We start from the raw sequence: 12570 nt of genomic DNA, 5'->3' as shown, positions 1-12570 counted from the left end.
AAGTGCTATACTAGCTTACATCTAACCGGTTGTATGTCAAAAGATCAAAGTGCACCTTTGGTTAATAACAAGTAGATTAGTTGGGGCATGTGATTCAGTAAATGGTGTAGCAAAAGGCCCCTATCCAAGCGAGCTAGGGTCAAGGCCTTGGCCTTACGGGGATTCTTGGGGCTGATTGGCTATTATAAAAAAAAAAATAGAATGGCTGATGCATTAAATAGGGAAACAAAGAGACCAGAGGGGCTCTTGATACAAGAAAAAACAAATACCTGAATTTCACATTCAGATTGTTCTTTACATTGTTTGATGGCTAATGCATTAAATCAAACCAAGGGAAAAGAAAGAGACTGAGGGGTCTCGATACAAGAAAAAAAACGAAGACCTGAATTTTACATTTAGATTGCTTTTATATTGTTTATGTTACACACCCAATAATCTCCAATGATCATTAGTGTATTGCAATGCAAGAAACAAGTTTATGAAAAGTGGCAGACATAAATGAAGGTGCAGAATCATTCAAATGTTTTTAATACCGTTACAGGCTAGCAAAATCTTTTGAAGTAGACCAACTTCAGGGTTCCAACAAGGGTTAAGAGTCAAAAGAATTTTTTAGCGTTACAGGCACTGGCTGAGCACACTGTTCTAGTACCTTGATCAATGGAGCTGCCAAGGGCACGTCTTCCTGAGAAAAGAAACTATGTAATGCACCATCGACTGATCGGCGGGCCACCCTGGTGAGGACACCAATATAGTCATTGATCGACGGGAAATCAACAAACACAGCAATTTCAAATTCCCCAATGTCTTCTCTACTTATGATGTGCTCTTGATCTGTTACTGAGACCGCCACTCTCTTCTCGCTGCAAATTTGGAAACAATAGATGACTATTAGGTTAGGTATCAATCACAGATTAATAAAAGAAAAGGCTAATGATATCCGCACGACTATGTTTTGATATACATTGTTTAACCTGCTCTCGAACGCCATTACAATTACGAAAAGGATCTCAACAGCCAATTAAAAAGTGTAAAACAAGGTGTGGGTTTGCCCCAATATCAAAACATGATCATGTGGATATCAGTAGCCAAAGAAAATAGTCCTGAAGAGTGCCATCACCAAGTTTGACCAGCCCAGTTGGGCAGACGTGGGCTGCACTAAACTTGGGGTAAATTAATTCAAAAAGAAAAAAAAATGCAGAACTTAACGATAAGATTGAGAAACTTTCAATTTTTTTCAGATGATAAAAAATAATTTATTAAAAAGAAGTAAGAAACTTCCCCCCAAAAAAGAATTACAAAGTGGGCAGAGATTGCCCCACAAACAAAACAGGAACAAGAATAATCTGATGAATCCAGCAAAAACTGAACTGTCTGTTCCAGATGAAAGTGGGTAAATTGTCTGATTCAACTTCCAAAAACTGTAAAAGGTGGGTTTGAGGTCAAACCACATTTCCAGAATTGCCAGTTCTGGTCAACCTGGATAGGGGTGGTGCACTTTCAGAAACATTGCCATAAACACCAAGTAATAGGGCATGTACCATTGGATAAATAGAAATTGAAAGGATGGGTATAAGCCGATAAGGCTTGCATATTACCTGTTATGATAAGAAAAATTAGAAACTCCTCCTTGTGATCCATCAGAGAGAGAGTCATTAGATGCATAAAAACCTTCAGCTCTAAGGGCAGTTATCAACATTTGAGGGTTGCTAGTCGTTCCTGCTATAAATAGGACCCTAAGAAGCATAGCGCGCACTCGATTATCACAAGCCTGTTTTAGAATTTGAATGGCCTGCAAATTGAAGAACATAAATAGCGTCAAGCAAGATGCACAATTAATAAAAAAAATGAACATTATTATTTGAAAGTATATCAAGTGGTAGAAAAAAAAGGTATCAAGAAGTAATAATCAAAATGACATTCAGTTATAAAGTCGCAGAGATCGCCGTGATGCTTTTTGAAGCAGATGGCTGGTGCTTTGGTCGTTTTGACTCTTGGTTCTGCATCAACTAGTCTAGTTTGGGGTGTGGTGTTTTTATTTGTGTCACATTTTTTTTCTTATTCTTTTTTAATTCTTTTGTTTCTCAGAATCATAATTAAGGGCCCGTTTGGATACCTCCCATTTTGTATTTGGATTTCGAATTGAGTTTTGAATACAAAATGAATATATCCGGCAGCTCATGTAGAGGGAGACAGAGGGAAGGGGGTACTTCCTAGTGGAGGGGAGAGGTTGAGGAGCAAAGAGGGTGAAGGAAACTGCCAGATCTGTGGATTTCCAATTTCTTATTTCCACAGCAAATTTAGAAATCTGATTTTTTTCACTGTCAGCTGCTGAATTAGAAATCCAAGAATTTGATCCGATCCAAATTACAATGCAAAAAGGGCTGCAAATGTGAGAAATCCAAATCAAAACCTTCTCGGCATCCAAACGGGCCCTAATAGATTTTATTAAACCAAAATTTGAGAACAAAAATGACAAACTAAGCTAATTATACAAGAGAAACAGAACGACAACAATAACTACAGATAGGAGACATAGGGTTACACATCATCTATTGGGAAATAATTATCCATAACTAATGCCACATGCTCCAATCCTCCTTTGCTAATGAATCAGCCTCTATGCTTTCTTCATAGTGAATATGCTAAAAGATATATGACTTGATGAAGTTAAGAACCTCATATAAAATATGTCGGCCACCAAGGGTACTCTTTCCCCTTTGAGATCCACTTAATGATATTCAAGATCTCCCTCAATTGAAAAAGGGCCCTTGAAACTGCTCTATAAGTAATCTCACCCCTTTGTCTCCATGTTAATACATATGCCTGATTTGAAAAAAAAATTCATTGAATGAGTCCTGTTCAATTCATTACTGAAATCTCAAAATCATTAACAAATAAATAAAAGTTTGAATAGTAGATTGCAAAACAAAATGGCTTTAATCCTTGTGACAGGTGTTTCCTGACTGTACTATACCTTAGAAGCGGCCTTTGTAGGACTTGTACTACTAGAAAACATCTTGATTTACCTTATCTCTCCCAAATCTTAAGGGGTGTATTTCATCGGAGGCTATCAAATATTTTGAAGGACATAGGACACATGGTTTTAAATTTCGGTTTCGATATATGTTTTGTTACCCTGCGAAAATCGAAATTTCAGTTTCAATTTTGGCTTCGATATGTGTTTCGTACCCCCTGTGAAACCGAAATTTCGCTCGAAATCCGACGGACTACTAAAGCGAATATTTTATTTGTTACGTAATTTCAGTCAAAATCCCTGCAGTTTCGGTCAAAATTTTGGGATAACTATAAAATAATTAAAAAAACGAAAAAATTGGTCGAAATCCCTAAAATTTTGCATAAGGTCAAAATTTCGAAATTGTGCACGAAATAAAGCCAAGTTTCGGGTTCGTGCCATTTAGGTTTCGGTCTCCACCAAAACCCAAAATTTCGGATTTCGGTCGAAATTTAAAACCATAATAATAGGACACTCCAGTCTACTTATTTCCTACGGCCATGTGAAGAGGGATGCAAATTCCGAGCTGACTATCTCACAAGGAATGAGGTTAATCAGCAAACTTTAGTTATTCATGATCATTTTCTGTTAGATGATGAAGTGTTAGATTTAGAACTTATTTCTTTCTTAATGACCAACTCAGTCATGTTGTTGTCATTGTGCTTCTTTGTTACTTCAATAAAATGTCTTATTTAACTATTAAAAAAAGAGAATAAATGGTGTCGTCCCATTTAGACTTGAACTTTTTATAATTACCAACTCCAACATCTTGTTGAATTTGTGTTTCTTTGTTACATATTAATAAAATACCTATCTCATCATTCAAAAATAGAAAACAATATCCGTGTTCCAATGGTGGTGTTCGAGCCTTGGAGATCTCCGACTGTCATATCCTAAGACAACAATGCCATTTAAAGATTAGCGTCTGACATTGTCTTATCATCACTTCACAATTTGGAAGGATGGAAATGTTGACATATTCAAGCTAAACCAAGGATCTGACAGTTTCAAGCTTACAATGAGATGATATGCCAAAAGTGTTAATATTATTGTTGTTATCACTATTTGATAGATAACAATTACTTAATAAATAAATAAAAAACATAATAACTGGGGTAGAGCTTGTCCAATACTAAATTTTGTTCTTGAACCTTGTTACACCCTCTTTAGATAACATATCTGCAACCTCGTTGTATAAATGAAGCTGTCATGCCATGTTTCTACTCACCTCTGTTCTTTCAATTTGGTTGGATTGTCTCAAAAGGCTTTTTGACTGAGGTCCATCTAGTTTTTCTATTATAAAATCATCTCATGTATGATTTCGTAGCATTGGGGTGAGTGACCAGCATATTGACTCTTCAAACTTCACACAACGCAAAAGTTTCAAGTTCATGTAGATTAGAAATACTGGATCAGGGGTAAGCAAGAATATTTTTTCGAGCTCTGCTTTGGTTTGCAGTCATACTGGACATATTGAACTCTACCTCAGTTGGTTCCTCTTAAGAGTCCATGGAACATGCAAATATACACCTTTATAACAACAAGATACACACGCATTCATTGCATTGTAGTAACCAAGGACTTGGTATTAACTGCACAAGGTTCTTTTAGGTTAAAAAATTACATCATGGAGTACAATAAACTCAGCCGACCTCAACTGGTTTGGGACAAAGGCTTAGTTGAGTTGAGCTGAGTTGAATACAATAAACTCAACGTCTAATGTACAGCCTTTTTGTGGATCCAGAAAACAGTCATAAAAAGAAAATATAAAATTTTAATATTCCTCCTGCAACTTCACAATATAGAAATGATGTTTCTATTTTTCCTTAAACTGAAATAATATTCACCTAGAAGTAAGGAATTAATCAGTTTCATAGGCTTCAAAGAAGATAACTACAGAATTGAAAATGATTTCAACTCAAAACGGCAATCAACATACCTTTGATATCTTTTCTTCTTCTGAGATGTACACATGTATAAATTGAGAGATGCAGGCACTTTGACTAGCTATAGAATCATTAAGGGACAACCTACGGATGGGTCCCTCAAATAAATTTTGCACCACTGACGTAGACATGTTTCCGTAGGAGTCACTGAAAATAATCGTCTGTGGACTTCCAGAAATAAACTGTCGAAGGGATTTTAGTGCATCTACAAAACCACCACTAACAAAACTTTCCAAGCCATCAAGAACCTGGTAAATTCAAAAGGGTAAAAAAGGGATCAGACACAGATGAAAAAGGTGACCATGAACGCTGAAATCAGATCATCTTGAAAAACCTCATTCAAAGTATTTTCTCAGTGACAAAAAATCTAGAGGAGATTTGAAAGTTTTTGGCTTGGGTTTTTATAAGGAAATTATAGGCGAACAACTCATTGATGCATCAATCAAGAAAGCCAGTACATGGATTAGATGCAGGAGTTGCACATCACTAATAGATAAAGCTAAATAAAGCAACAATACATGACATCATGCAATCATGAAATTTTTACAGTTAAAAATCTGGAAGCCTTCCCAAAATGAGAATTTATGCAAACATCTTTATAACAACATTCAAAAGGCTGGTGAAAGCATCCATCCTTTATTTATTTTTTTCTGCTAGATCAGTTCATTAATTTTGCAAGTATGATGTTCAAGTGATTCAACAGCCTGGAATTTCATATATTAAAGACTGTCTTATGGAAGATGTCCGACATTCTTTTTTCACTATCATGAATAAGAAGCCAAACAAAGACTCCTAAAGAGGGAAGAACTACTAGAATACCCAATGATGCATATAAAGACAAGGATATGAAAACAGTGCTGAACCATACATGAGAATCAGCCATGGATACATGAAAATCAGCCATGGCACATGCCTCCCTATGGATGTGAAAGTAATGAGCTATCAACAATTGGGGAAGAGGTTCCAAGAAAACGGAAAATGAACACTTCAAGCCTCAGAGGAATGTATTTTCTTAAAATGAAACACAGACGTCCAAGGTAGAGATATCTATACTGAAAAATCCTCCATCACAAGGAGATCATTAAGACTTGGATATACCAATGAAAAATGTCAGTCAGATATGAAGGCATTAGACCTAGATATACCAATGAAAGATGTGTCAGACATGCAGTCCTCGGGCAATAAAGAAATAGTAGAAAGAAGATGCATTGATAATCAAACATATATCTGGCGATTGGAATTAATATTACAAAAGCCATGGGGAACAACCATACCAACAATGAGACGCCAGATATGTCAATGGCCTTTAAGGAAACAAGCTCAAAAAGCCTTTCAGGAGTTGATACAAGGAACTCAGGCTCGCAGCTTCTTAAACTGCAGGTAAAGAAGAAAAAAAATCTTAGTAAGACAAAATGCACATTAAAATTGATAGCACATCCACACTGTCAGGCTCTACAAAACAGAAAGGGAAAAAAGAGGATCCAGCCTAAATTAATCAACTGAGCAGCATGTATGAAAAATGCTGTCCAGCCCAGAACCCATGACTTCAAATTACATGCATATGCGGATGAGGAATGCTAAGGGAAATCATAGTTTAAAACAGCCACATTGCCTATTTGTTCCCAAATATCTGGCCTTTTCAAAATATGACAGATTGACAGCCCTTGCAAATTGCAAATGGGTTGTTCTACAGCTGCCCCAAGTATTCCTCTCCACACATATGCATGGGAAACTATAAAAAAAAAAAAAAAAAAAGCATGCCTAAACTATCTCACAAATATCGTTCCGGAGAATTCTCGGCAAGGGAAAATCTCAGGATATATTATTTTTTTCTGGTTTATATCGGGAAAATAGTAAAATTATATATATATATATATATATATATATATATATATATATATAGAGAGAGAGAGAGAGAGAGAGAGAGTGTGCGGTCGAGCGCACCTAAGCTTAGGTGCGGTCGAGGGCCCAAACACATGAGTCCCACATTTTTTGTGCTGATCAAAACCATTCATTTGCAAGGCCCCATCATAGATAGGGTGTGTACAAAAAATCAGGTCCATTAGATCATCCTAACCCCTCCAAAAGTAGAGGGCAAAAATGGACAGATTTGTGGCAAACAGTGTCTGTCCATTTTTACCTCCACAAATGGATGGGTTAGGATGATCCTATGGAGCTGATTTTTTGTACATACCCCATCTCTGTAAGGGCCTTTCAAATGAATGATTTGGATCATCCTAATAAAGTGGGCCCACATGAGTTTGGGGCCCTCGACCACACCTAAGCTTGGTGCGGTTGACCGCACAATCTTATTCCTCATATATATATATATATATATATATATATATATATATATATATATATATATATAATGTAAGAAAAACACAATAAAAATATTATAAAATATCGCAATATGATGGTGATATTTTCATTGCAAATGATAAAAATGAAAATATCGTTATATTTTTTTAGAATCTCAGCATTATTTCGGGATTTTGATGTTTATCGAAATATTGCGATAAAATTGCGATATTTTGAAAATTTAGCGCGACATTTTTAAAATATCTGGTGATATTTTCATTGCAGATGATAAAAATGGAAATATCGTTATATTTTTTAAGAATCTCAACATTATTTCGGGATTTTGGCTTTTATCGAAATATTGCGATAAATTGTGATATTTTGAAAATTTACCGCGACATTTTTAAAATGTCAGATATTTGTGACATAGTGCCTAACATAGAAAAATGCCAGGCATCCACAATATTTTGTGCGCACTTACAGTTTTGCACGCTTAAATTTAGCAAAGGAATCTGCGTCCGTTATAAGATAAAGTGATAAACTAGCCCATGTAAGCCCTACATGAATAGAACCTCATAATATTCAAACATGATTAACCTTCACTGCAATTCGGACCCCATCTTAAAAGTTAGTCAAACAACTATTCAGTATTGTGATTCCTATCTATCCTATATTAAGCTCTTGCCCTGGTTTCCAAATGCAACATCAACACTTTATTTAATCAGATAAAAGATGCTCAACCTCTAAAATCTAAATACTTTGGTATACATCTTTCCTAATGAAAGCTTCAGTCTTATGTTGAATAACGAGACCATTCAATTTAACACTGACTGGTGTAAGTCATAAAGATGCCAAAAAAGGTCATGAAGTTTCATAAGCAGGTATCTCTTATCTCATCAGTTAAATTAGCCAACCTCCATGGGCCCATGCTTTTCCTTTTCACTCATGATATCATGTTGGTGGAGTTGCCTTCCACAGTGACCCTCCCAGTCAAGTCCCTCATAAAAATGTGCAAGCCCATGAACCAAGCACGAATCGTTGCCTCGTTATTGCCAATCGGACCGGATAAAGAACGAATTAACTGGCCTAGTCCCAGGAGTGCTAACAAAGTTGTAAATAAATTCACCAAGCCCATGGCATGTAAAAATTGCTTTGTACATAGAGCAACCCCACCCACTGATGCAATTATGCAATTTTATTTTCTTTCTTTGATTAAATTTTGGGATAAATACATTTACACCCCCTCTAGTTTCTGACACATCCACTTCGACCCCTGTGGTTTAAAAAGTGACAGAGACATCCCCTCTAGTTTCAATGTGTTTAAGGTTTGCCCCCTCAGCTGAAGGTTCGTCCATAGATTGAAGGGTTAGGATGATCCGATGGAGCTGATTTTTTGGGCACACCCTATCTATGTCAGGACCCATCAAATGAACGCTTTGGATCATCCAAATAATGTAGGCCCATATGCGAATCCAAAGCGTTTGGTAGTGTTTGGATTCGGGTATGGGCCCACATTATTTGGATGATCCAAAGCGTTCATTTGATGGGTCCTGACATAGATAGGGTGTGCCCAAAAAATCAGCTCCATCGGATCATCCTAACCCTTCAATCTATGGACGAACCTTCAGCTGAGGGGGCAAACCTTAAACAAATTGAAACTAGAGGGGATGTCTTTGTCACTTTTTAAACCACAGGGGTCGAAGTGGATGTGTCAAAAACTAGAGGGGGTTTAAATGTATTTATCCCTTAAATTTTTGTTTTCCCTCAGAAATCCTGAAATTTCAACTAGAACAGTTAAGTTCACAATGCAAGGTGTTGTGCAGATGTATTGTATTCAAGCATTATACAGGATCCTAACGAACTAACGTGCATGACGCACACGCGGCTCACTGGGGTGCAAGAGTAGCGCCACGGAAGAAAATTTTCGATTTTTGATTTTCATGTTACGAGAAACTTTTTTTTTTTATAGTTTTCTTGGCCAAGAATGAGAGTTTTGTAATCCTAACTCGAAATAGCGAAACCCTTTTCCTGTGAACGTAGGCACACTGTCGAACCATGTAAATCTTGTCTCCTTGCATTGTGTGATTGTGTTTCTCAAATTCTTTTTTGATGTTTGCTACAAATCGTTTTTTATCCTATTTGAGAAGGTATTTCTCGATTTTCTACACAAGAAAACCTGTTCAGAATTCTGCTAAACTTCCACACCTAAAACAAATGCAAATCAGGAGAATGAGTGTTCACTGACTATATATCCTATGGCTGAAGAAGGATATGCCTAGTCCAGGATAATCTTTACTTGCTTCAATGCTTTTGTTTCGATTTATAGTTTCCAAAATGCAGTACAAACTTAGATTCAACTAATTTCCTTTTTTCATTACTTTTCCTTTAATGGCACTCCTTTTTCCATTACCCCATTTTCAAAAATGGACTACGTGACCTTAGTAGTGTAGTATTGCATTTAAATGTAGAAAATGCAATTTTTTTCATCTAGACAGCAGTTAGAAATTTAAAAAAACTCTGAAAATACACTCACCCATGAATCTGGTGACCAACTGAAGCACCAGGATGCAAGCTTACTGTATGGATTCCAAGATCCTTGAGGGGTTTGCAAACTGATCGTACCTGAGAAATAATGTAAAGTGAAGCATAAGATAAACCAAAATAATTGTAACATCAGGGTCACACTAACATAATGACAACTAGCTATTTTGAACCATGGGGACAAGGAAAGGTTGAAAAGAATAAAATATAATTTAGCTTTGAGATTAAACACTTAAGAGGTGGAAAAGAGAGTGAAGAACATGAGAAAAGTTTAGGGAATGAACTTGAAGAAAATGGTAAAATTTTCACAAATTAAAGAAAGAAAATGTCATGCCAATTTTTGTTCATAACAGTTAGAGTTTTAAGCATGCAAACAATGGTTAAACTGTAGGACTGGTCAGTTAGAATTGTTTGACACTAACACAAGAAAAAATGCCATCTGAAACAATCTGGAACCAGACTTCAGGTAAGCATGGCTGAAGAGGTTTGTTAGATGTTAACAACTTTTGCAGACACACACACATATATACATATACACATAGACATGAATGATCACAAACCAGGAATGTAAGCTATGAAAAGCAAAGAATAGAATAACTGCAAACCTTAATAGCTTTTTCTTGAGATGGAACAAGCAATAAAAGAAAGGGTGTGGCGACGAATTGGCCTTCTTTCTCTTTTCTACTGAAAACATCAGAAGCAGTTGAAACCAGCCATGCAATCTGCTCTATGCTAGTACAAGTTCCACTAGTTTCCAAGATATCGGATCCAACCGAACAACATTTCCATAACTCAACTCCCCATGTGTTAGCTAACAATGGCCTGTCCACACTCGCATCAAAGGTACCATCATGCACCCATGCATTCTGAATTGCATTCAAGCATAAAATAAGAAACTTCGAAAGACAATCAGTGTTTCCAGTATTGCTACCGTCAACTCTTTCGTTAGCATTGATCACTGCACCATTTCCAAACAGCCGATGATTTAATTTTCCAGCCCCTTCAGGGATTGTCTGCCCCTTATTAGAAAGAGATGTTAATAACTTGCTCTGCTCATTCTTCGGATCAACTTTCCGAGGCGCAAGCTTTTTGGGTTTTTTACAGTTTTTACTGTTTTGGGCCTTATCATTTTTCTCGTTGAAGGGATCCTCAGGAGTTGGGAGGCTAAAACACATCCCCTGCAAAATCATAAGAGACAACCACACATTAACTTGAATTTTGGCATAAAATTTATAACTTTGTCCGTTACCCTTACACCTTCCAAAAGCGAAAAATCCAAAGCAATAATTCACATTATCACATTCTCCATAATCCATATGTTAAGTTCCAATGTTCACATCCAAGTTTAAGCAAAGTAGGTTCGCTAGGTTACACTCGTTTGGGATACGTATCTAGTACTTTGTTCAGACATTTTGAAAATGTCCAGTCCATATTCACATATCACTGCTGTGTGACCCACCTGAAACCTTCTCAAGCAAGTACGAAAATTTTCCCGTGTAGTTTCTTTTAATAAAATGTCTGTCACTGTTTCTAAAAAATAAAAAAAATAAAAACTTCTGTATTAGAAGCTATAAACTCAGTCTATCATTTTCCAGGTGACCCATTGCACTAGCCTGAAATTCAAATCTTAGAAGAGACTAAGGCCCTGTTTGGATTGCAGAAATTTTCTAGAAAAGTTTGGAAATAAAAAAACATTTCTAAAATTTACAACTTTGAACCAACATATTCAATTTATCATAATAGCCCTTGAAATTAACGATAATCATATCATGTCCTTCTAAATTGTGGAAAGAAAAAGTTTACTCAAGAAAAAAAATTCCATGAGAAATGTTTTTTTTTTTTTTTTTTTTTGACGCTGTTAGAAACGTCACATATCGAATTAGGGTTTCACTTGTCAGATCACTAGTGTCTATCTTCAACATCCAACGCCTAAGAAATTAAACTCAGTGCTCTTGTGAGCACGTTTTTAATGATTAGTATGAGATAAAACAAGATCCATTATAGATAGAATAAGATCAAAATCCACATAAATCTGATAAGTAGAAACACAGTTTAATTTGTGGGGCTTTTGATATCCTACAAAGAGGAATGCACAAAACCCTAAACCTCAAAGCATTAAGAAAAATAGAAATACCTGGCACATGCGGCGTTTTCCGGCCTTACGTCGGGATTTAGCGGCGATTATGGAGGCGACACGTGCGGAGACGGTGGATTCCTTACGCATCTTCTTGCGCTCGATCCTGCTTCGTTTTCTTCGCACTGCATCGTCTCCTTTGGCCATGGCAGCAGACACAGAGAGAGAGAGAGAGACTGCAAAATGGAAACTGCGGCGAGAGGAATTCTTCGGTAGGGCGCGACCTTCTCCTATAGTACAACCTACTGGGTCCCACCAATGGTTGATCCGATCCGCCCACTTTATGCAAACCGTCCCCAATTGTTGATCCGAACCGTCCAAGGACTAAAAGTTGTTGTTATAAAAGTTTGAGATTTGCTACGAAAACGGGAATCCGCTTTTGGGTAAAAAAAACCGGGCATCAATCAATGGAGCCATGTCTACTAAAAGACAAAGGGAGGGGGTTCAAATCCTCATAAAAGCAATAAATACACCTTTAAAAAGGTCAAATCAACAATTATGAGTGTTTTTATTTTCCAAAGGGAATCCCGTTTTCAAAGTGTTTTGCGGTCTTAGTTTCTTTTGTTACAAACTAGATTATGAGACTTTCGATTGGATATACATTTCATAGAATTACGAGTTGAACTGAGTGAGTT

General features: G+C 36.6%; 1 protein-coding gene across 2 annotated transcripts; it reads right to left on the bottom strand.

The window, feature by feature from the left end:
- Positions 1 to 363: 363 nt before the first annotated feature.
- LOC143881805 (P-loop containing nucleoside triphosphate hydrolases superfamily protein) lies at positions 364 to 12294 on the bottom strand. 2 transcript variants are annotated; one of them, XM_077385095.1, is made up of 7 exons: positions 11936 to 12278; positions 10407 to 10979; positions 9794 to 9882; positions 6234 to 6333; positions 4953 to 5207; positions 1596 to 1789; positions 364 to 860 (listed from the first exon to the last, which is right to left on the bottom strand). In XM_077385095.1, exons 1-7 carry the CDS (start codon positions 12080 to 12082, stop codon positions 590 to 592), a joined length of 1629 nt encoding a protein of 542 aa, XP_077241210.1. In that variant the 5' UTR covers positions 12083 to 12278; the 3' UTR covers positions 364 to 589. The 2 variants fall into 2 exon arrangements, with proteins under 2 accessions (XP_077241210.1, XP_077241211.1); XM_077385096.1 differs by lacking the exon at positions 364 to 860 and adding an exon at positions 2676 to 2823 and having other exon boundaries at positions 1656 to 1789; positions 11936 to 12294.
- Between the last annotated feature and the right edge of the window lie 276 nt (positions 12295 to 12570).

This window comes from Tasmannia lanceolata, unplaced genomic scaffold (assembly GCF_043159265.1).
Source record: "Tasmannia lanceolata isolate RefF3 unplaced genomic scaffold, GAP_Taslan_0.1 ptg000007l, whole genome shotgun sequence".
Lineage (NCBI taxonomy): Eukaryota > Viridiplantae > Streptophyta > Magnoliopsida > Canellales > Winteraceae > Tasmannia > Tasmannia lanceolata.
This window is presented reverse-complemented; position numbering and strand designations above follow the sequence as displayed.

Coding starts and splice junctions, on each gene's coding strand:
- LOC143881805 (XM_077385095.1), bottom strand. CDS start 12,082: ATGGCCAAAGGAGACGATGCAGTGCGAAGAAAACGAAGCAGGATCGAG. Junction 6,334..9,793: donor GTTGGTCACCAGATTCATGG/GTGAGTGTATTT, acceptor CTTTACCTGCAG/TTTAAGAAGCTGCGAGCCTG. Junction 5,208..6,233: donor TATCTGGCGTCTCATTGTTG/GTATGGTTGTTC, acceptor TGAATTTACCAG/GTTCTTGATGGCTTGGAAAG.